Consider the following 23,673-nt stretch of genomic DNA (forward strand, 5'->3'; position numbering starts at 1 on the left):
GCTATTTTTAATGGGCGGATCTATTTAAATGCGATGATAAAGTGCATCGTTTACCTTAATCATTGATCACTTGCCATATTTGAGAACCGAAAGTGCGAACCGATTTGTTAGTCAAGTAAATACGCCCGACATATCATAAAGAACGCGACTTATTCTAGCCTTACAAACTAGTTTCCTATATACTAGCTCTATACTACACACATATACTATATATATATATATATACATATAGCTAGAGATGCAAATGCAAGGTGCATAATGCGAATTCAAAGCAATGCAGCACTAATTAAGTTTGAAATTCGGGCATTGGATCACTAGGTAGATGGGGCACAATTGGCACTTACCTCTAATGTTGCGTGTAAATATGGGCGGAGTGCCAAATTTACTTGAAGGTGCTTCGTATATAGTCACAAGACAGCTAGTTTCGACTTCTCCATTTTGATTGGACGCTATGCATCGGTAAATGCCAGAGTCACCCAGTTCGGCCGATTTGATTTCAAGGCACGACAGTCCGTCGTTCAATGTTCTCCTGTACTTGGCACCGTTCTCGATGGGGCAATTATCCTTGAACCATTGCACATTCATCTCGTGACCCGATAGGCCACAAGTCAGCTTGAGGTCGCTGCCAGACGCCGTGTTTCGATTGGTTAGTTGGATGTCAACCGTGGGCTTCCGCTTGGCACTTCGGGATTCCTTTCGGTCCTTGTACTCGGAGTCCATGGACTTGTACGTTTGCAGGCTAATAGAATCTGCAGTTTGTTCAGCCAAATATGGCTTTCGTTTTGGAACAACCAGATCCTCATCCAGAACAGTTGGTTTCTTTGCTGAAAGTTGATCTGTTTTCTCAGCTTCATTCTTTACAGGAACAGATTCAGAAACCTTAGCCCCGTGACTCTTTTCATCGGCAGGTAATCCATCTGGTTTAGATTTAGCCTTTGAGTCCATAGGTTCAGGAGTTTTTATTTCAGCAACCTTCTCTTCAGATATTTTTTCGGGAACAACATCAGCAGCCTCTGCCTTTTGGGATTTGTTAGTAGCGCCATCCTCCTTCTGTTTTTTATCATTCTCATCGAGTTTCTCTTTCAAGGTTGACTTCTTTTCCAGGACCTTTGCCTTCTTTGATTTGGCCTCAGAGTCCTTAAGTTCAACCTTTTGGCTTTCTTCTGCCTTTTCTTCCGATATCTTTTCCAAAACGATTTCGGAAACCTCAACCGTTTGGGATTTGGTATCAGTGGCAACCTTAGTCTCCGTCTGCTTTTCTTTCTTTTCATCCAATTTCTCTATTTCGATTGATTTCTTCTCCAAAATCTTTGCTTTCTTAGGCTTGGCTTCAGAATCCTTAACCTCCTTCTTTTGGCTTTCTTGTGCCTTCTCATCAGTAATCTTTTCGGAGACAGTTTCGGACACCTCAGCCTTTTGGGATTTTTCATCAATAGCAGACTCTGTCTGTTTTTCTTTCTTGTCTTCAAGTTTCTCTTCTTCGATTGATTTCTTCTCCAAGACCTTTGCTTTCTTAGGCTTGGCTTCAGAGTCCTTAACCTCCTCCTTTCGGCTTTCTTCTGCCTTCTCATCAGTAATCTTTTCGGAGACAGTTTCGGACACCTCAGCCTTTTGGAATTTTTCATCAATAGCAGACTCCGTCTGTTTTTCTTTCTTGTCTTCAAGTTTCTCTTCTTCGATTGATTTCTTCTCCAAGACCTTTGCTTTCTTAGGCTTGGCTTCAGAATCCTTAACCTCCTTCTTTTGGCTTTCTTGTGCCTTCTCATCAGTAATCTTTTCGGAGACAATTTCGGACACCTCAGCCTTTTGGGATTTTTCATCAATAGCAGACTCCGTCTGTTTTTCTTTCTTGTTTTCAAGTTTCTCTTCTTCGATTGATTTCTTCTCCAAGACCTTTGCCTTCTTAGGCTTGGCTTCAGAATCCTTAACCTCCTTCTTTTGGCTTTCTTGTGCCTTCTCATCAGTAATCTTTTCGGAGACAATTTCGGACACCTCAGCCTTTTGGGATTTTTCATCAATAGCAGACTCCGTCTGTTTTTCTTTCTTGTCTTCAAGTTTCTCTTCTTCGATTGATTTCTTCTCCAAGACCTTTGCTTTCTTAGGCTTGGCTTCAGAACCCTTAACCTCCTTCTTTTGGCTTTCTTGTGCCTTCTCATCAGTAATCTTTTCGGAGACAATTTCGGACACCTCAGCCTTTTGGGATTTTTCATCAATAGCAGACTCTGTCTGTTTTTCTTTCTTGTCTTCAAGTTTCTCTTCTTCGATTGATTTCTTCTCCAAGACCTTTGCTTTCTTAGGCTTGGCTTCAGAATCCTTAACCTCCTCCTTTTGACTTTCTTGTGCCTTCTCATCAGTAATCTTTTCGGAGACAATTTCGGACACCTCAGCCTTTTGGGATTTTTCATCAATAGCAGAGTCCGTCTGTGTTTCTTTCTTGTCTTCAAGTTTCGCTTCTTCGATTGATTTCTTCTCCAAGACCTTTGCTTTCTTAGGCTTGGCTTCAGAATCCTTAACCTCCTCCATTTGACTTTCTTGTGCCTTCTCATCAGTAATCTTTTCGGAGACAATTTCGGACACCTCAGCCTTTTGGGATTTTTCATCAATAGCAGACTCCGTCTGTTTTTCTTTCTTGTCTTCAAGTTTCTCTTCTTCGATTGATTTCTTCTCCAAGACCTTTGCTTTCTTAGGCTTGGCTTCAGAATCCTTAACCTCCTCCTTTTGACTTTCTTGTGCCTTCTCATCAGTAATCTTTTCGGAGACAATTTCGGACACCTCAGCCTTTTGGGATTTTTCATCAATAGCAGAGTCCGTCTGTGTTTCTTTCTTGTCTTCAAGTTTCGCTTCTTCGATTGATTTCTTCTCCAAGACCTTTGCTTTCTTAGGCTTGGCTTCAGAATCCTTAACCTCCTCCTTTTGACTTTCTTGTGCCTTCTCATCAGTAATCTTTTCGGAGACAATTTCGGACACCTCAGCCTTTTGGGATTTTTCATCAATAGCAGAGTCCGTCTGTGTTTCTTTCTTGTCTTCAAGTTTCGCTTCTTCGATTGATTTCTTCTCCAAGACCTTTGCTTTCTTAGGCTTGGCTTCAGAATCCTTAACCTCCTCCTTTTGACTTTCTTGTGCCTTCTCATCAGTAATCTTTTCGGAGACAATTTCGGACACCTCAGCCTTTTGGGATTTTTCATCAATAGCAGACTCCGTCTGTTTTTCTTTCTTGTCTTCAAGTTTCTCTTCTTCGATTGATTTCTTCTCCAAGACCTTTGCTTTCTTAGGCTTAGCTTCAGAACCCTTAACCTCCTTCTTTTGGCTTTCTTGTGCCTTCTCATCAGTAATCTTTTCGGAGACAATTTCGGACACCTCAGCCTTTTGGGATTTTTCATCAATAGCAGACTCCGTCTGTTTTTCTTTCTTGTTTTCAAGTTTCTCTTCTTCGATTGATTTCTTCTCCAAGACCTTTGCCTTCTTAGGCTTGGCTTCAGAATCCTTAACCTCCTCCTTTTGACTTTCTTGTGCCTTCTCATCAGTAATCTTTTCGGAGACAATTTCGGACACCTCAGCCTTTTGGGATTTTTCATCAATAGCAGAGTCCGTCTGTGTTTCTTTCTTGTCTTCAAGTTTCGCTTCTTCGATTGATTTCTTCTCCAAGACCTTTGCTTTCTTAGGCTTGGCTTTAGAATCCTTAACCTCCTTCTTTTGGCTTTCTTGTGCCTTCTCTTCAGTAATCTTTTCGGAGACAATTTCGGACACCTCAGCCTTTTGGGATTTTTCATCAATAGCAGACTCCGTCTGTTTTTCTTTCTTGTCTTCAAGTTTCTCTTCTTCGATTGATTTCTTCTCCAAGACCTTTGCTTTCTTAGGCTTGGCTTCAGAATCCTTAACCTCCTTCTTTTGGCTTTCTTGTGCCTTCTCATCAGTAATATTTTCGGAGACAATTTCGGACACCTCAGCCTTTTGGGATTTTTCATCAATAGCAGACTCCGTCTGTTTTTCTTTCTTGTCTTCAAGTTTCTCTTCTTCGATTGATTTCTTCTCCAAGACCTTTGCCTTCTTAGGCTTGGCTTCAGAATCCTTAACCTCCTCCTTTTGACTTTCTTGTGCCTTCTCATCAGTAATCTTTTCGGAGACAATTTCGGACACCTCAGCCTTTTGGGATTTTTCATCAATAGCAGAGTCCGTCTGTGTTTCTTTCTTGTCTTCAAGTTTCTCTTCTTCGATTGATTTCTTCTCCAAGACCTTTGCTTTCTTAGGCTTGGCTTCAGAATCCTTAACCTCCTTCTTTTGGCTTTCTTGTGCCTTCTCATCAGTAATATTTTCGGAGACAATTTCGGACACCTCAGCCTTTTGGGATTTTTCATCAATAGCAGACTCCGTCTGTTTTTCTTTCTTGTCTTCAAGTTTCTCTTCTTCGATTGATTTCTTCTCCAAGACCTTTGCTTTCTTAGGCTTGGCTTCAGAATCCTTAACCTCCTTCTTTTGGCTTTCTTGTGCCTTCTCATCAGTAATCTTTTCGGAGACAATTTCGGACACCTCAGCCTTTTGGGATTTTTCATCAATAGCAGACTCCGTCTGTTTTTCTTTCTTGTTTTCAAGTTTCTCTTCTTCGATTGATTTCTTCTCCAAGACCTTTGCCTTCTTAGGCTTGGCTTCAGAATCCTTAACCTCCTCCATTTGACTTTCTTGTGCCTTCTCATCAGTAATCTTTTCGGAGACAATTTCGGACACCTCAGCCTTTTGGGATTTTTCATCAATAGCAGACTCTGTCTGTTTTTCTTTCTTGTCTTCAAGTTTCTCTTCTTCGATTGATTTCTTCTCCAAGACCTTTGCTTTCTTAGGCTTGGCTTCAGAACCCTTAACCTCCTTCTTTTGGCTTTCTTGTGCCTTCTCATCAGTAATCTTTTCGGAGACAATTTCGGACACCTCAGCCTTTTGGGATTTTTCATCAATAGCAGACTCCGTCTGTTTTTCTTTCTTGTCTTCAAGTTTCTCTTCTTCGATTGATTTCTTCTCCAAGACCTTTGCCTTCTTAGGCTTGGCTTCAGAATCCTTAACCTCCTCCTTTTGACTTTCTTGTGCCTTCTCATCAGTAATCTTTTCGGAGACAATTTCGGACACCTCAGCCTTTTGGGATTTTTCATCAATAGCAGAGTCCGTCTGTGTTTCTTTCTTGTCTTCAAGTTTCTCTTCTTCGATTGATTTCTTCTCCAAGACCTTTGCCTTCTTAGGCTTGGCTTCAGAATCCTTAACCTCCTTCTTTTGGCTTTCTTGTGCCTTCTCATCAGTAATCTTTTCGGAGACAATTTCGGACACCTCAGCCTTTTGGGATTTTTCATCAATAGCAGACTCCGTCTGTTTTTCTTTCTTGTCTTCAAGTTTCTCTTCTTCGATTGATTTCTTCTCCAAGACCTTTGCCTTCTTAGGCTTGGCTTCAGAATCCTTAACCTCCTCCTTTTGACTTTCTTGTGCCTTCTCATCAGTAATCTTTTCGGAGACAGTTTCGGACACCTCAGCCTTTTGGGATTTTTCATCAATAGCAGAGTCCGTCTGTGTTTCTTTCTTGTCTTCAAGTTTCGCTTCTTCGATTGATTTCTTCTCCAAGACCTTTGCCTTCTTAGGCTTGGCTTCAGAATCCTTAACCTCCTTCTTTTGGCTTTCTTGTGCCTTCTCATCAGTAATCTTTTCGGAGACAATTTCGGACACCTCAGCCTTTTGGGATTTTTCATCAATAGCAGACTCTGTCTGTTTTTCTTTCTTGTCTTCAAGTTTCTCTTCTTCGATTGATTTCTTCTCCAAGACCTTTGCTTTCTTAGGCTTGGCTTCAGAACCCTTAACCTCCTTCTTTTGGCTTTCTTGTGCCTTCTCATCAGTAATCTTTTCGGAGACAATTTCGGACACCTCAGCCTTTTGGGATTTTTCATCAATAGCAGACTCCGTCTGTTTTTCTTTCTTGTCTTCAAGTTTCTCTTCTTCGATTGATTTCTTCTCCGAAACCTTCGATTTCTTGTGCTTTGCTTCAGAGTCCTTAATCTCCTCCTTTTGACTTTCTTCTCGCTTTTCGTCGGCGAAATTATCCGCCTCCGCGTTGGACACGTCTTTTTCCTTTTGATCATGATTTTCAGTCAATTGTTTAACTTCTTCAATAATAGTTAAGATATGTTGGGATACAACATTAATCTTTCCATTTATTACAGCCGTTAAGAGGGGTCCATCTTTTTTTTCAATATAATCATAGTCACTGAGCAACGTTGTTTTAATATTTTCAATTTTTGGTTTTAAAACTTCCGTCTCGTCATCTAAAAAGTCATCAAGAATTACGAAAATATCCATAAGACTCTGTTGCAAACTAATCATTTTTTCCGATGACTTATCAACATATGTTTCTGATTGAATTTTAACGGCAACTCTCTCCAAATTTAAAAGTTTGGGGATTAATAAGGACGGTTTGGTGAACATGTTAGAGTCGTCGATAAGTTGAATAGTAGCTTTTGTTAAAATCACATTGGTTTTAATTTCCTTAAGATAGTTGAGTTTTACTTTCTCAGCTGCTTCAGGGGAGGCCTCACACAACAATTCAATAAAGGATTCGAAGAGTTCTTTTTCTTTATTTTCTTCTCCTCTTTTTCCGTCATAGGTGTGAACTATATGGTCTCTTAATTTGAATAAATGTTTTGCCACTACCTTATCATCTTCAAGGTTATTGACAATTTCCCGACTTTCTCTCAAAATTTCATCGACACTAGATCCTAATGCCTTGGATAATTCTGTGAGCCTTTCTTTCAATGTTTTAATAATATCATCTCGAGATTTTCCATCCTGATCACCTTGCTTTTGTGCACTAGCCTCTAGTTCTTTTTCTTCCAGGACTTGCTTATCCAAAGTTGTGGCTTTCTCTGATTTAACCTCAGTTTCCTTTACTTCAGGTTTCTTTGGTTCTTCAATCTTTCCTTCAGATACCTTCTCAGCTACGACCTCAGATACTTCTGGTTTCTGGGACTTCTTTTCGACATCCTGATCACCTTGCTTTTGTGCACTAGCCTCTAGTTCTTTTTCTTCCAGGACTTGCTTATCCAAGACTGTAGCTTTCTCTGATTTAACCTCAGTTTCCTTTTCTTCAGGTTTCTTTGGTTCTTCAATCTTTTCTTCAGATATCTTCTCAGCTATGACTTCAGATACTTCTGGTTTCTGGGACTTCTTTTCGACATCCTGATCACCTTGCTTTTGTGCACTAGCCTCTAGTTCTCTTTCTTCCAGGACTTGCATATCCAAAGTTGTGGCTTTCTCTGATTTAGCTTCTGTTTCCTTTACTTCAGGTTTCTTTGGTTCTTCAATCTTTCCTTCAGATACCTTCTCAGCTACGACCTCAGATACTTCTGGTTTCTGGGACCTTTTCTCGACATCCTGATCACCTTGCTTTTGTGCACTAGCCTCTAGTTCCTTTTCTTCCAGGACTTGCTTATCCAAGACTGTAGCTTTCTCTGATTTAACCTCAGTTTCCTTTTCTTCAGGTTTCTTTGGTTCTTCAATCTTTTCCTCAGATATCTTCTCAGCTATGACTTCAGATACTTCTGGTTTCTGGGACTTCTTTTCGACATCCTGATCACCTTGCTTTTGTGCACTAGCCTCTAGTTCCTTTTCTTCCAGGACTTGCTTATCCAAGGCTGTGGCTTTCTCTGATTTAATCTCAGTGTCCTTTACTTCAGGTTTCTTTGGCTCTTCAATTGTTTCTTCAGATATCTTCTCAGCTACGACCTCAGATACTTCTGCTTTCTGGAACTTCTTTTCGACATCCTGATCACCTTGCTTTTGTGCACTAGCCTCTAGTTCCTTTTCTTCCAGGACTTGCTTATCCAAGACTGTAGCTTTCTCTGATTTAACCTCAGTTTCCTTTACTTCAGGTTTCTTTGGCTCTTCAATTGTTTCTTCAGATATTTTCTCAGCTACGACCTCAGATACTTCTGGTTTCTGGGACTTCTTTTCGACATCCTGATCACCTTGCTTTTGTGCACTAGCCTCTAGTTCCTTTTCTTCCAGGACTTGCTTATCCAAGGCTGTGGCTTTCTCTGATTTAATCTCAGTGTCCTTTACTTCAGGTTTCTTTGGCTCTTCAATTGTTTTTTCAGATATTTTCTCAGCTACGATCTCAGATACTTCTGGTTTCTGGGACTTCTTTTCGACATCCTGATCACATTGCTTTTGTGCACTAGCCTCTAGTTCCTTTTCTTCCAGGACTTGCTTATCCAAGGCTGTGGCTTTCTCTGATTTAATCTCAGTGTCCTTTACTTCAGGTTTCTTTGGCTCTTCAATTGTTTCTTCAGATATCTTCTCAGCTACGACCTCAGATACTTCTGGTTTCTGGGACTTCTTTTCGACATCCTGATCACCTTGCTTTTCTGCACTAGCCTCTAGTTCTTTTTCTTCCAGGACTTGCTTATCCAAGACTGTAGCTTTCTCTGATTTAGCTTCAGTGTCCATTTCTTCAGGTTTCTTTGGTTCTTCAATCTTTCCTTCAGATATCTTCTCAGCTACGACCTCAGATACTTCTGGTTTCTGGGACTTCTGTTCGATATCCTGATCACCTTGCTTTTTCGCACTTGCCTTTAGTTCTTTTTCTTCCAGGAATTCCTTATCCAAGTCTTTTTTTTCTGATCTCTTGGGTTCTTCAATCTTCTTTTCTATTGAATGGTCAACAACATCTTCAGTTTCAGACTTTTTGATATCTCCTGCTGCATCCTTATTTTGGTTTTGACTTTCAATAATTTGTTTGAACTCTTCACAAATGTCAAGAATCTTTTCAGTTATTAATTTAATTTTTCCATTAACCACAGCAGTATTAAGTTGTCCTTCTTTTTTCTCAATATAGTCATATTCACTCAGCAATATTTTTTTTATATTCTCTATTTTCGGATTAATTTTTTCTGTTCTTTCATCCAGAAGGTCATCAAGTATAATAAATATATCCATTAAATTCTGTTGCAAGCCAATCATTTCTTTCGATGACTTATCAATAAGTTTCACCGTTTGAGTTAATTCTGAAAGTTTTTCAAGATTTACCAGTTTGGGAACTAGCAGAGACGGCTTTGTGAACAAGTTGCTATCGTCAATAAGTTGAATTGCCGCTTTTGTTAAAATAATGTTGGTTTTAATTTCTTTTATGTAGGTTTGAATAACGTGCTCAGTGGCTTCTGGACAGGATTCGAAGAGGGATTCAATAAGTTTTTCAACAAGTTCCTTCTCGGTCTGTTCCTCTGGTGGTTTGCCATCAAAGGTGTGAACAATGTGCTCTCTCAACTTGAATATAGACTTTGAAACTTTTTCGATATTATCAATATTATCAAGAATATCTTGGCATTCTGTCATGATTGTTTTAATTTCATCATTTTGCGTAGCATTGTTTGGAGATTGGGATAATTTTTCCGATAAGGCTTCCAAAATATTTTCAGGCGATGCTTTTTGAGATACAACTTCAGTTGATTTTTGCGTATCATCCACCTCTGTTTGTTGTTTACTCTCTTGGAGTTTTTCTTGTTCGGATACTTTATCTGCCTTCTGTTCATCTTTTTTAGCAACCAACTCATTTTGGTTTTCTAGCTTTGATTCGACTTCAATATCTTTCTTGGTTTCATCATCCGTTTCCTTAGGCACTTCTTCTTGAGTTTCGGTTTGTTTGTAAGAATCCAGTTGTTGCTCGGATTCCAGCATTTTGGGTCTTTTAGCCTCGGGTTCAATGTCTTCCTGGCTTCCAGATCCTTCTTTAAGATCTATGTCAGTATCCAAAGCTGATTCAGGTGAGGAGACATCCGATTGACTTTGAAGTTCGGAAAGAAACACGTTCAGTTTGTTAAGTTTTTCCTGAAGATTACTGATCTGCAGCTGCAGTGCATCTATGAGAGCAAACTGCTTAGTGGTTATCTGACTGAGTTGCGGTTGAGAAAGGATTTCTTTCTCGATTTGCACAAGAGTTGCCTCGAGCTGAGCGATATCGTCTGTATTTTCATCTAGCAAAAGAATACATGTCGGATTATTAACTCGAAGTCCTTCCTCGATTTCGGTAAGGAACGCCTTTCCAGACGAAACGTTTTCAATAATTATGCCTATATCGATTGGCACTGTGGGTTCAACATGAATTTCGGACAATGCCTTCAATTCCGCAGTGATCGAATCCATTTCCTGTAGAAGTTCTATGACACGAATTGTATTGTCATTGCCCTCAATAAAATCAAAGACAGCCACTAAGCTGCTTTGTGTCTTCAAAAGACCACCTAAGACTTCGTTACTAATCTGCTCGCTGACATCGTTTATGCACCGAAAAGCAGCCATTAGACTAGTCTGAAGCTGAACAACAACCGAAGATGATTTGTCGACATCTACGGTGGGCTGCGCGGCCACAGCTCCAATTGAACCCACTAGATTCTCAATAGGTTGCTTTAGAGTTTTCAATTTTTGATAGTCCACAGCTTCTGGACGCTCACAGTACGCAACAAAGTTAGCAAATGCCTTTTCGATTTTGGCAAACATTTCCTCGGCCAACTGACTTTCCAGAATTGGTAACGAAAGCAGTATGTCTTCAAAGGCACTCTCTACGTTCTCCAAGGAGTCCACCAAGCCAGATTCATACGTGTGCACCAAGCACTCCTTCAATCTGAACATGGTGCGAGCTATTTGCGCTTGGGCCAGAACGGTTTCCTGTTGCACGGTATCAGTGACAAGGGCGATCTGTATGTTCTCCAGATCTGACTTCAGTTGCTCCATTATTTTGCCAACTTGCTGAAGTTCTTTATTGGCATCTGTCTGGGTAACTTCCAGACAGGCTTCTAATTGCTTGATGCCACTGGCGACACCTTGTTGTATATCGAAAACCTCCACTTGGGGCTCTTCCTCCACAACGGCTACTTCCTGGATGTGATCTGATACGGTTTGCTGATGACCACTGCTCTTAAGTTCAGAGATATCTCCGTGTGTAGATATATCAATGACATTTTCCAAAAGTTGCACATCGATCTGCTCGCAGTATTGCCTCACATCGTGCAATGGAGTGGCCAAAGTCTTGAGCTTGGACAGTTCGAGATCGGTCAAACTCTCGACGCCACTGTGGGCCATACACTCCTCCACCTGAAGAACACAGCGTTCCAAGCTGCAGAGCGCCTCGGCGAAAGTTCCCTGTTGACTGGCCTCTGACATCGAATGAGCCGCTTCCACCAAGTTGGTTTCCTGAACCACTGCCAAGCTACTTTGCAGCTCTTGCATCTTAACAAGGGCTGCCTGTACCTGCTGTGCAGCTGTTCCCGATAGGGAAACCACGTCAGGATCTTCACTATGCGAAAGAACCGAGGTGATTCCCTGGTTCAAATCGGACAGTAGGACAGCAACAGTCGATGGTTTCTCGGTACCTTTGGGCACTTCCACATCCGGATCAGTGGGCAAAGACTCTGCGACTGACTTAAGCACTGACACATCATCCAAGGTGGATAAATCCTCCATTGAAGCTCGCGGGGGCTTCAGATTTTGGAGCACATGAATCAGACTGGAGAGCGGACTGGCAATGGATAGCTTTTCATCCATTGACTCCTTCTGTTGGCCAACAATGTCACCAAACTGATTCAGTGCATTTATGAACTCACTCTCAGTCAAAGATTCGGGACTGTGTAGGGCTTTAGCCAAGTCAGCAAAACTTTTGCCACACTCGAAAAGAATTCTAGTCGTATTGGCCTCGTTGACGTCGAGTGTTGTTTCTGCCTCGCTAAATGTCGCCAGTCCTTTAGCAATTTGCAGAATACGAAGAAGATACACTTGGGCTTCGTTTGAGGAGCTCTTCACTCGTTCCGAAGCCTTTGGGTTTTCACTAATTTTGTTTAACGCTTCCTGCAGGGTTTCTATGTTACCAACAGCTTCTTCCAGGGACACCTTGGTCTCCAGCACTTTCCGCAGCGCGCTGAATGATTTGTCCTGCTGCTGCGACGCTTGCTCCTCATCCTGTTGAATCTCTTGCTGTAGGATCTTAAACTCGTGCTCTTCTATATCGATGACCACGTTGCGGATAAGACTGCGTATGTTGTCCAGGGTCTGAAGAGCCTGCTGATCGGGTTCCCGAGCGACTAGCAAGCGTTGGTGACCTTTTTGGGTGTTCTCCTGTAACATACTCAGTGGTTCAATCAGGTCGGCCAAAGATCCAGTCATATTCTTGACCTCTGTCTGACGGATGCAGTAGTTTAGCTCGTCGACGGGCCGCTTTAGTCTGTCCAGCAATTCTACATGATGTCCGGTAATTTCTCTTTCCAAAATTGCGCCAATTAGAGCTGACAGTTCATCCTTTAGGTTCAGCAAGCGGATCTTAACGTTGGGAGATAGTCGGGCAGAGATCCTTTCGATGTTCGTCTCAAAATGTAAGACAGCCTGGGCAAATGATTGTAAGAGCTTCTGGGTATCAGCAACACCCATTACTGGCTCAGATCGCAGTTGCTCCTGAGGCACGGAGTCCTGACCACTTTGCAGTTCTTGGCCCAGTTGCGCCAGACCATTTTGAATCTCCTGCAAGGGGGGCACCATCGATTCCACTGTGCTAACTGTCCGCATTCCTCCCTCCACACTTCCTGATTTTTCGTTAAGGATTACTTCTAGACCCTTTTTGAGTTCGAAAAGAGGGGGTGTAACGATATCCAAAATGGCCATGTTTATTTTCTGCTCAATTGACTCGGATCCTGCGAGAGACTCAGTCTTATCTTCAATGGACTGCAGTGTGGATTGCAGCTGCTTAATCGGCTCCACAATGCTCTCCAGCACCTTCTGGTGCACCTTCTTGTAGATCTGCTCCTCGGACTCCTCAAGCGATAATTCCATTTCGACGCGCTCTAGGGCTTCCTGTATCTTTGCCACCGGCTGACAAATATCCTTTAGAGCGCTTGCTTCGCTGGGCAGATTGGCCTCCGAAATGGTGGCAAAGGACATGGAATCGGGCACTTCTTGCATTTTTTCAACCGTTTCCGAAAAATGCTTTGCTGCCTCCAGTTCTTGCGCCTCCTGCAGAAGAGCCTGTGATTTAATTGTGCCCTGCGTGATCTCTAATCCCTGTTGGATGTCATCGGCAGTCAGTTCGATTTGGGCTCGTAGACACTCCGATTCAAACTTCCTACTAACGATTTTCAGCTCCTCCAGCGCTCTCTTCATTTGCTCGGCCACGCTGTCAATGATACAGACACTGGTGCGTTGGATGAGCGTGGCTCCAGTCTCGTCGATCTCCACGCACTTTTCAATGACCTGTAGACCCATGTGCAGTCGTCGAATATCCTCATCCATCGATTGGATGAGGGCGTCGATTTGGGTCTCGCCAGAGTATACTCTTAATTTCGATTCGATTTGCTTGATGGGCTCGATTATGTTGCGGATGATGGCTATGCTCTGATCCGCTGCCGACGGAGTCATCATCATGGTGGACTGTTCCATCACTTCATTCTCGACGGCACTCAAATGATTGTCGATAACCTTTAGCAACTTTGCGAGCGGAACGAGGGCAATCAGATTTTTATTGATCTCATTCTCATCGGAAACAACCTTGGCATGGGAGGATTGAGTTACCATTAGTCCGTCTCCCACTGCTCCCGATATATCCTGCAGACGAGCATCATCCTCTGTTGTCTTCGAGGAATCGGTATCTGTGGGTTTTTTGGACTTTTTACGCTTTGGCGGTGCCACTGAATCCTTGTCCTTCTCCGGACTAGCTTGTGCACCAGAGGCTGCTTTTTGTGATGCGGACATCTGGGCACTGGCAAAGGTTTGCAATTCCGATGTCTCCTCATCACCTTGACTGCCGGACGCTTTGGATAAGCTAAAGAACTCATCCGTTTCCGTGGGCTTGGACTTCTTTCGCTTTCGAATTGGCGCTGATAGCGATAGTTCCTCCTCCATTTTGTCAAAGGATTGCTGAACATACTGCTCAGTCTCTCGGTCCACTCGGCCTTCCCTTCCGGAAGAGCCGTGTACCGTGATCTCGTTTATGGAAATGTCATCCATATCAGCCTCAGTTCGCATATCGTCCTCGACTGTAAAGTATTCAGGTGAAATGTCGATGACCACCGCTTCCATCAGAAGTTTTCCCGATTGCGAGGTCTCTTTGACGAAGCGCAGTGGTGGCAGTTCGACGATGTTGTGCTCAGTAACATGCTCCGAGATTTGATCGGCATACATTTCGACAATCTTTAGGGCTTCCTCCTCCGTAAGATCGGGAGTCTCGTAGAGCGAAACCGATACCTCCTTGCCGTCGAAGGAGAAGGACACGTCGCCCTTTTCATCGATGGTTATGTCTCCGACTGGCGTCTCGTACAGCTGGGAGGTGCGCTCCTCCTGGATGGTTGACAGGGAGTAATTTCTTTGTAACTCATTTTCGTGCAGTTGCTCGCTCTTTTGCTGCTGACTTCTTTGGGCATCCTCAAAGCCCAGAAGCGAGGCCGAACTGGCAACGATACCCATGCAGTTCTTCGCTTCACACGTGTAAGTGCCCAGGCAGCAGGTGCCATCCTGTCCAGAAATAATCCGGTGAATATCGCCCGGTTTCAGCTCCACCCCATCCTTGTACCACTTGAGCGCGGGCTGAGGAACTCCGATGACCTTGCACTCCAGATTCACGGCTCCCTCCTCAGTGAGCACGGCGCGCAGGCATTCCAGGAAGCGGGGTTTCTTGTAGTGTCGCGGGATCTGCAGCTTCAGGAAGCAGGAAGTGATGCTGGTGCCGAAATCATTCACGGCCACGCACTTCCACTCCGCTTGATCAACAAACTCCACGGACTTGATGTCCAGCAGCCAGTCTTCGTTTTCACCCCGATAATGGTTATATCTTTCGTTCGGATCAATGGGCAGCTCGTCCCGGAACCAGGATAGTATTGGATTCGGCGTGGCCTTCACCACCACCTTGAACTGAAAGGGTTCGTTGATCTTAGCATCCGTGCTTTTCAGTCCAATTAGAAATTTTGGTGCTTGGTTCTGATTCTGTTGGTTGAAGACAAGTCGCTCCTCGTCGGTCAGCTGGTTCTGAATGTCCTCCACGGTGAGGACGGCAGTGCTGCTGGTTTCACCCATGCAATTACGCGCAATGCAGCAGTAGGTGCCCAATGAGTTGGTGCCCGTCAGCTGGTAGACATCGCCCGGCTTCAGTTCGTGTCCATCCTTGAACCACTTGAGCACGGGCGTTGGAAAGCCAACCACCTTGCACTCGAAGGACACCAGTCCCTCCTCGGTGAGCACGGCGCGCAGACTCTCCATGAACCTGGGCTTGCGATAGTTCCTAGGTACTAAAAAAAAAATAAAGGTTTTATAAATATCAGGTCTAGTAAAACTGAATCATTCCACTCCACTCACTGTCCATGGCAACGGAGCACGTTGAAATGCCCATACTGCCATCGAAGCTGGTCACCACGCATTTCCATTCGCCGGCATCGCAGGACTCCGATGGCTTCACCTCGATCATGTAGACGCCCAGGCCGTCCTCGATCAGCTTGTACCGCTCGGCGGTCTCCACTCGTCCGCTCGCATTGTACCAGCAGACGCTCTTCGGCCACGGCGGCACCACCACTGCGGGAATGGAGGAAAGATCAGGTGTGAGATCATGTAAACAATCTGCTCGAACGCCGATCTCAGCCTTCTCGTTATATGTATTCTTTTTTTTTTTTTTGCGTCATTATTTTTCTTCTCTCTGGCGGGCAATTAGCGGTTTTGTTTTGATCGCAAATGTTGATGACCCACCTCAACATTCGAGGCATTCCGAATCGTGCGATCGAGTTCAAGTTTCTAGAGCACGATCTAAAAACAACAAGCGCCGGCGAGAATTGGACCAATTTTCGCCAGCACGCCCAAGTGCCCGAGAGAAGATAAACAAAAATACGTTGGCCCGGTGCCAGCAGGAGATCATCGCTAGATTCACTAGACTCCGAGTGCTCACCTTGACAGCCGAGAATGATGGTCTCCCCGATGAGCAGGCTCATGTCTCGCAGTTCGTTCGTGAATATCGGAGGCGGAGCATTGCTTGCCACGCTGCGGAAAGATAGAAACATTCGTACAACACGAGAATCTCATTTAATGCTCTTTTAAATAAGCCAAAAATAGAGCAATTAGAACGGTTGAAAAAATGAACGGCAACAGTGCGTATGAGTAATGAAATCTCTGCTCACCTGTCCGCTGGCTTGAGAGATCCCTCTCGACTTCCGCGTCCCACCACATGCACCTTGGAGCTGGAGTAGGTGACGCCCATACAGTTTCGCGCCTCACACGTGTACGTGCCCAGCGAGGTGGGGTCATCTGCGTTGGCGGTCAGGGCGAAGATGTCGCCGGCCTTGATTTCCTTGGAGTCCTTGAACCAGCGCAAATGAGGCGTGGGCACACCCACCACCTTGCATTCCAGCGAGACGGTTCCCTGTTCCGTGAGCACTGCGCGCAGTTCCTCCACGAATTCGGGTGTTTTGTAGGCCTTCGGCACCAAGACGTTCAGTGTTCCCAGGCAGGAGTTGCGTCCACCAAAGTTCTCCGCCATTAGCATCCACTGACCACCGTCGTCCAGCGTCACGGGACTAATCTCCAAGTAGTGGAAGGTGCCTTCATTGACTTCCGTGATCCGGTCGTTTGCGCACACTCTCCGATCATTTCTGTACCAGGTTAGCTAGAAAACAATAAAATAGTTAAACAGTTAAAATACAATATGGGTTACATTAACACGCAGTTCTAAATAATAGAATATTTTGAAACCTAATGGACTCCATGCTCACCTTAAGATCTGTTGAGCTGCGTATTTCGGTTAGGAGGCGTGTCCGGGTGCCCACTTTGACGGATAGGTCGGGCAGGCGGCGCACGAACACCGGCGGATCGTCGCCCGTGGATCTGTCCTCCACGATGAGCTCGACGTGCCTGCGCACCACATCCTGCCTCTTCGTCCGGGCGAACAGCGTGTAGTGGCCGGCGTCTTCCCGCTGCACATGCTCCACGGCCAGCTGGACGGCATTGCTGGTGGCCGTGATGCGGAAGCGATCGGAATTTTCAATGGGAATCTCACCTCGGCTCCTGGAAGTACAGCAGGATTAGGGTTAGATCACCCAAAAGGTTGCCCAAAATGAAGCACTTGAATCCCTATGGAAAACATTGCAGGTAATAGATCACCTTTTCCTGTAGACCGACGAGGCCGAGGAGAGTGTGCCGTTGAGTTGCTTGTGCTCATTGCACTGGCAGCATTTGGAACATCCGTTGCCCATGGCGTTTTGTTTTGTTTAATTTACAACCGATACTGCAATCGGTTACGGTTAAAGGCAGATTGAACTAACCGAAATTCGTTTCGATTACTAGAACTCGTTTGAATTTAATGCAATTTTCAATTTATGCCCCTCGGAATGTTACTCTCATTTCATTTACAGATGCTCCAACTTTAATTTTATATAAATACTCGATCTGTTTCGAAAAATACAAAAACGTCAAAGTGGATTCTTTGGAATAAATAAAACAAAACGAATATGAGATTTTAACCTATAGTCATCAATCTACCATCTGTCTTCCCCAAGAATATGTATGTTAAAATTCTGTGATATATAAATATAAAAGATTCCCTGTTTTCGGAAGCGTTTTCCAAATTACTCAGCTTGCACGTGCAAACATTTTGCTGCTCAAGAGTTATTTGTTTATGTGCCGCACTAATAAACTAATAAACCGAAAACAAACAATAATCGGAATTATGTGAAAGCGAAAATTGACAAAAATATTTTCGAATGTTTATAAATAAATGCTTGAACTTGCTTAGCTATTCGAATAGACTAAAAGCCGAAAAACCGCGGACTGCAATAATTCAAACGCTAGCTAGACAACAACGCGATTGCCAATTTATTTTTGGGATGCGTGTGTTTTTGATGTTGAGCGCTAATAACTTGTTGTTTCGCTGTCGTTTTGGCCGAGTTCGAGAATTTTCAAATTGTTTCTTGTTTCCTTTGTGTAGCCCAGTAGTATCGGTTTATTTATTTGTCTGTTGCTCTCGCTCGTATATTGCCAAACATCAGAACCGATCCAATCCGATCCGATCGCACTCTCCACCTATGTAGGTATTATGTAATTTTCGTTTTCGTTTGAGAAAAACTATTTTCAACACTTTTAGGGCATTAAATGGAAACGTTTTTGACGCACATCGCCGACATTCCATACCATGGCACTGCCCCCCCAAAAAACAACGAAATCCAAGGCAGACGAAAGTTCCGCGGACGCGACAGCCAGCGATTTGTTAATGTTGCTATAATTAGACGTTCGTTACAGAACTCGGCCTGCGGATCGGACACCTCCAACAACCAGGTGCCATATCCCTCAGGAATTCTCGCGCACAATTGATTGATTTCGATATGTAGGTGATTTATTAAGTATACGACGCGTGCACACCCCCGAATTCCACGAACCAGTACGTATACGCAGTGGTGTACGAGTATATATAGAACTTTCGTATAGCACTGCCGCCGCTGCTACAATTCTTAATGTCCGCCCGCTGGGCAACGGATATGTTAATGCGCCGATCGTCGATGTGGAACTGGCCGCTCAAGAGTTTTTGGGTGGCCCATGGCGGAATACTCAGAGCAACAAACGAAAACTGGGAAACCTAAACATCTAATGCTGCTGGTTTGCTCTTTGTTGGATCTGTGCTCTCGGTCTGCTCAATTGAGCAAATCGGTCTCCTTGGCGCAGAAGTCATATGTTAATGCGCAAATTTTTGGCATTATGCACAGCAGACCGCGCGGAGCAAGGACGGTGATTCACACACCCGCGAACGAGTGCACAGGTAAGCCAAGGAAAATATATATATATATATAAATTTTCACTCGACAGATTTATGACTTACCACTCGAATTTGAAGGGCAGCAGCTCGGGCTCATCCTCTTCGGAGCAATCGATCTTCACGAAGAACGTGGCCCGTTCGTTGGGGATGCAGCGGATCAGGGAACTGGAGTTCTCGCTGAACGTGATGCGAGGTGGTGGTCGGTGGCCCGCCTCGGGCACCCCATCCTCGCCAGGAGGCTCTGCAAAGTGGGTAACACGGTGCGTTAATTATAAGCATGAGTAATCGCTTTATAAGTTACGATGCCGCAGGAAACCGTCCGCCAAACAAATAATCATAAATATTTGCGAAATGTCAAGAATGGCCGAGCATCCGCGGGCAGACATGAGCACACATATGTAGTTATGCCGGCAGGGAAAGCAAAGAGTCGGAACTTTAAAGTGAACTCGCATTCAGGATACCCTAATCAGAGTACATATAATCAACTGACTGATTTCCACATAAAAAGCATTTATTTTAAATCACTTTTAAAATATAAATGTTTTCTAATTTGTGAAATAAAGTGGTTCTCTTTATACTCATATAAATTTCCGTCGCCTCAAATTTTGTCTTTTCGATAGCTTAATAAATTTTCTTGGACATTGGAAATAGAATTTATAATAATAAATTGCTAGCGAACACGTTTTGAAACTTGCTTTAATTTTTAAAAATAATAAGACTGATCCCTAAGTTGAATTTCATTCATAAACCGAAGATACTACTCAGCACAAACATCCAAAAATATTTAACTCATATATCAACAATCGCTGATTATAAATTCAAATGCCATAAACACTATAATTCCGGTATCAATAAAGTTTGTGTTTACACTGAAGAGCTCGTTTGTCTCGTGCACATCGCCCATACCCTGCACAAAAACATCGAGTATTCGAAATATTCACTAAAAATAGTTCCAAATATTATTCATACGCGCCAGCAGCAATCGCTACTTGCGAGCATGTCGAATCTTTCTGCATGGGCAAGCCCTAATCAAATGTGATTCGCAAATAGTATTCAGGCAATTGGGAACAGCTCGCTCCTAGCCGGGATGCGGACACGATAGTGACACTCGACCAGCGCATATTCCAATGTACAATTATGAAAATTTCTCATACACAATTCACAAAAATTACGTAACCGCACTGTGGCCGTACAAAAGCCCATGAAGAAGATGGGGGGAAAAACGGAGACGGAGCCCGTGGCTGGCCATAAAAATACATGGCCCCACAAATAGCCATTAAGTACTCTGTTCGGGACCGGGAACCGGGTGCAAGAATAAAAAGGAGATTCTCTCACTTTCCCGGCGCCGGGCCACCAAGAACTGGGAACTTGGACGGATGATGCTTACCCGCGGCATTGGCTGCTGGCGATCTCTCCATGCTCGGGTCTCAGGTCTCACTATATAATTAGCCGATTAGCCGAAACCGGGCCACTTTGGCATGGGACTGGCAGGACTTTCTGTGTAGGATTAGGGCGCAGTATTGTCGGATGGGTATTTTCGAGGCGGCATTAACCGAAAGCGATTTAATATATTTTTTTTTTTTTATTATTTATATTTAGAACAAACGCCGCACACAAACGACGGTAAAAATTTGAATTTTTCCGTTTCCGATTCACTGAAATGAAATTTTCCGCTGGTAATTACGCGTATTCCGTCGGGCACAATGAATCGGAAAATGTGTAATTAGGATATATTCACATTTTCAGCCTGTGGCATTATTTCAAACTGTTGCTGATGGTGCAGCGCATATACACGTATTCCTCTTCCAATTCCAATTTGAAATCCACCAGACACTCGCACACACACACTCGCACTCACACTTTGGGAACACAGTGATGTTCTATCTTTCTATATATAAACAATATGTACAACACAGCATCGGCGTTCGGTTCGAATGGCGCACACCACGTCCAGCAGACACCTCCTGGATCTCCGATCGTTTTTCTCAGACTGAACCGAACTGAACTGAGCAGACAGATCAGCAGCAGCAGCAGTAGCCTCGCCTGTCCATGTCGGATAATTTTGGCTGCCCCGAGAAAGAGCAAGCTCTTTTGATGATGATCAGAGATGCGGCGCATGTCTTCTGACACGGCGACTCTCACTTGATAATAAATACAAAATGTACACAAGGCATTTAGTAGGGCTGTCAGGTAAGTACACATCTTCACCCGGCCACGGAAATGGATATTTAATTCCTTCGCTTAGGCCTAAACACACACATACATATGCACGATTTGTAGTAAATATATAGTTGACAATTGATCGAAAAATAGCAATTGCAATATACAAAATTGCACTCAGCGGCGCAACAAGTAGCGACAACTTGTTGCCTTGTACGTTTGTTAGTTGGTTAGTATTGTTCGATTAAGCTAATACGCATTCCAATCACATCCCTCAGACTGAATAGAAGTGCGAGTTGAATCTTGTGCGGCACGAGGGCTCCGTGAATGGTGAAAACCAGGCCAACGAGAAGCGTCCGAACACCGACTGGATGCTCTTGAGGCGCGATTTCTTCGCCCAGCGGGCCTCCTCCTTCTTCAGCTGTTCGATGCCCTGTTGGAGAGAGGAATGCGAGTATGTTAGCCATACAATCCCGTGCAGAGAGAGCAAGCAAAGCACCCACCGTCTGATCGTTTAGGATAGCCGTCAGCTGAGTGGCCAGCATGATGATGGTGAATATGCCGAACATAAGGCCCTCAAAGGTGAGAAAAAGCAGCAGGAATATAGTGGCCGGCGGAGAGTACGGCGAGCAGGTGCGCCAGTCGTTTTTCACGCACTCCGCGAACTGGGTGAGCACCAGGAAGAGCGTGTGCACGGAGATCGAAGCGATATAGAACTGCAAGTCGACAGCCAAAGGAAGAGGCATTAACTGGGCGGTTGAAAGAGATAAAAGAGATGTACTTACGGTGAAGAGCACAAAGTACTTTTGATTGTTCTCGCCCACGCAATTATTTACCCACGGACAGTGGTGATCCATCTTGCGGATGCAGCGCTGGCAGACGGAACAGTGATGAGCTCGTTCCGGCTTGATACTGCAGCACTTGGGGCACTTGTAGAACATCTGACCCTCGCGGTAGCCCATCTGCTCGATCATCTCCTTGGTGGCATTTCCGCGCGGTACAGCGCCCTATAGTTAATGGAGCAGATGATAATTTAGATATAATAATTTATAAATAAATATATAAATCTTATTTGCACACATATACCGAAAATATAGGAAAAATATTGTTCGAAGCTCATGCTTATTAGGCATTTTTGCCGCCTACATACATAGATAAGGTAGTATAAAGTGCATGGCCATCAGCAACTCACCGGATCCGAGAGCATTGTGCGTATGTGCGAGGCGAAGGCCAGGAAGGCGAGTGCCTGGAATATGATCATGTTGATGGTACTGAAGACGGTATAGTTGCTGGGCAGAAGGATCAGCCGCATGACCACGAATTCGGCGAACAGGATAAGCAGCCAGGTCATGATTACGCACACAATGCCGCAGATGTCCTTGACGCACCAGGCCTTGTTTCCGCAACATCGGTTGTGCTGGTCAACGCCACCGAATCCTCCGCTACCGCCGGGCGACAGCGCGGAGTACGAGTAGTTCATGGTGTCCGGATGCAGCCCACGCACATGTGACGCATCGGCCTCGTCAATTCCGTGATAACGCCACCGGACTGCGGACCATTAGCCAAAAGGCGTTTGATAAACAGCAAACGCAAAGCAAGAAAACACAACTAGCAATGTGCCATTCGCGTCCGCGGATATGGCGTCAGCTGTTTGCCATTCGCCCAAGGGCGCTGACAGGGTGAGGATAACCAAGGTGACGGTTTAATAAAATCGTTTGTTTATCATTCAGCTTAATCCGAGCACAAATACAAATACAATACATACAACACTTAAAATAGATACAAGGAAATACAGGCCCTTATCTACAAAGTTTCCAATATCAGGTGTTATGCAGGCGTTAGCTTGGCCCTCGGTTCCAGCAGAGCCCAGAGTCCAGCCAGCGATGAAATTGCCCCCAGGAGTCCAATTGTCCGGGGCGTGAGACTTGTGTAACCCAGAGCCGTCAGCGGAATGAAGAAGTCGCACGCATTCTTCACCGTGTCCACAACTATGTCTTTGTGTCCCTGCATCAGCACGTAGGACTGCAGGGCAAGGCGCTTAAAGTCCTCCGGCGAGTTGATGCTCGCGGGGATGCGGCAGCGCGAAATGCCGCTCTTGCTACCGGATCGATGCAGGTCCAGTACTCTCAGGATCTCGTAGAAGTCCCGGCACAAGTTCATTATGATCGAGAAGAGCCAGTACTTATTGGCGATGTTGGACCAGCGCTTGGCGTTCACCGCCGTCAGTCCCGTCCTGGCCAGCCAGAGGAAGTGATCGGCGAAGAGGAACAGCGATTGTGACAGCTTGCTTAAGGTGAGCGTCACACGGATGTTAAGATCCGGATGGTGAATGGTCTTCAGAGCGCCGTAGAATACATCAACGCACTTACCAAAGCGGAGTACTGAGTTGAAATGAGATTAGCTACGTGCTCGTGGAATACCTTAGAATACCTACATTTTCGGAATGTGCTCAGGATGTATTCAACCGTCTTGAAGTTGTCCACAAGCGCTGGATTGGAATTGGCGGACTCCAGCGAGTCCCACATTGCACGCGAGGCATACTGAATAAGTCGGGCGATTTTGTCCCGTCCGCCAGCCTGATTGTTCAACTGCACCAGTTGATCCATATTTATGTTGTGACCGCACAGCTCGTTGGACAGCTAAAATCAAAATTATGCCAAATCCAAAATCCAAAGTTCGATTATTAGGCTGAGGGCCCAGCAGCTGTTCTGCCGCTTCACTGTGAATGGCAAGTTTTT

General features: G+C 44.4%; 3 protein-coding genes and 1 long non-coding RNA gene across 8 annotated transcripts in view; 1 reads left to right on the forward strand and 3 right to left on the reverse strand.

Annotated features, from left to right (window-relative positions):
- The window catches only part of Strn-Mlck (Stretchin-Mlck), a 42,566-nt gene extending 21,799 nt beyond the window's left edge, over positions 1-20,767 (reverse strand). For 2 of the 4 annotated variants that reach the window (NM_166129.3, NM_001274090.1), the window contains exons 1-7: positions 20,163-20,767; positions 18,839-19,016; positions 16,743-17,034; positions 16,152-16,636; positions 15,923-16,014; positions 15,343-15,555; positions 345-15,275 (exon numbers count right to left, since the gene is read on the reverse strand). In NM_166129.3, the coding sequence (NP_725510.2) occupies positions 345-15,275; positions 15,343-15,555; positions 15,923-16,014; positions 16,152-16,636; positions 16,743-17,034; positions 18,839-19,016; positions 20,163-20,193 (16,222 nt within the window). In that variant the 5' untranslated portion in view covers positions 20,194-20,767. Of the gene's footprint in view, positions 1-344; positions 15,276-15,342; positions 15,556-15,922; positions 16,015-16,151; positions 16,637-16,742; positions 17,035-17,130; positions 17,416-18,401; positions 18,532-18,838; positions 19,017-20,162 lie in introns of those variants that run through there. The other 2 variants (NM_001202026.2, NM_001274089.1) reach the window with 1 other exon arrangement.
- On the forward strand, positions 18,715-19,355 carry lncRNA:CR45021 (long non-coding RNA:CR45021). Of its 2 annotated transcripts, none has more exons than NR_124569.1 (2): positions 18,715-18,778; positions 18,854-19,355. It is a non-coding gene; the product is annotated as a long non-coding RNA:CR45021 (long non-coding RNA). The 2 variants fall into 2 exon arrangements; NR_124570.1 differs by having other exon boundaries at positions 18,859-19,355.
- Positions 20,768-20,951: 184 nt separating the features above from the next.
- Positions 20,952-22,555, reverse strand: CG8314 (uncharacterized protein). The gene is made up of 4 exons (NM_137226.4): positions 22,128-22,555; positions 21,721-21,942; positions 21,439-21,651; positions 20,952-21,368 (listed from the first exon to the last, which is right to left on the reverse strand). Exons 1-4 carry the CDS (start codon positions 22,413-22,415, stop codon positions 21,210-21,212), a joined length of 882 nt encoding a protein of 293 aa, NP_611070.1. The 5' UTR covers positions 22,416-22,555; the 3' UTR covers positions 20,952-21,209.
- Positions 22,556-22,635: 80 nt separating this feature from the next.
- On the reverse strand, positions 22,636-23,644 carry Pex11ab (Peroxin 11a/b). Its single transcript, NM_137227.3, has 2 exons — positions 23,370-23,644; positions 22,636-23,316 (listed from the first exon to the last, which is right to left on the reverse strand). Exons 1-2 carry the CDS (start codon positions 23,539-23,541, stop codon positions 22,763-22,765), a joined length of 726 nt encoding a protein of 241 aa, NP_611071.1. The 5' UTR covers positions 23,542-23,644; the 3' UTR covers positions 22,636-22,762.
- Between the last annotated feature and the right edge of the window lie 29 nt (positions 23,645-23,673).

The sequence above is a fragment of the Drosophila melanogaster genome, chromosome 2R (assembly GCF_000001215.4).
Source record: "Drosophila melanogaster chromosome 2R".
NCBI lineage: Eukaryota > Metazoa > Arthropoda > Insecta > Diptera > Drosophilidae > Drosophila > Drosophila melanogaster.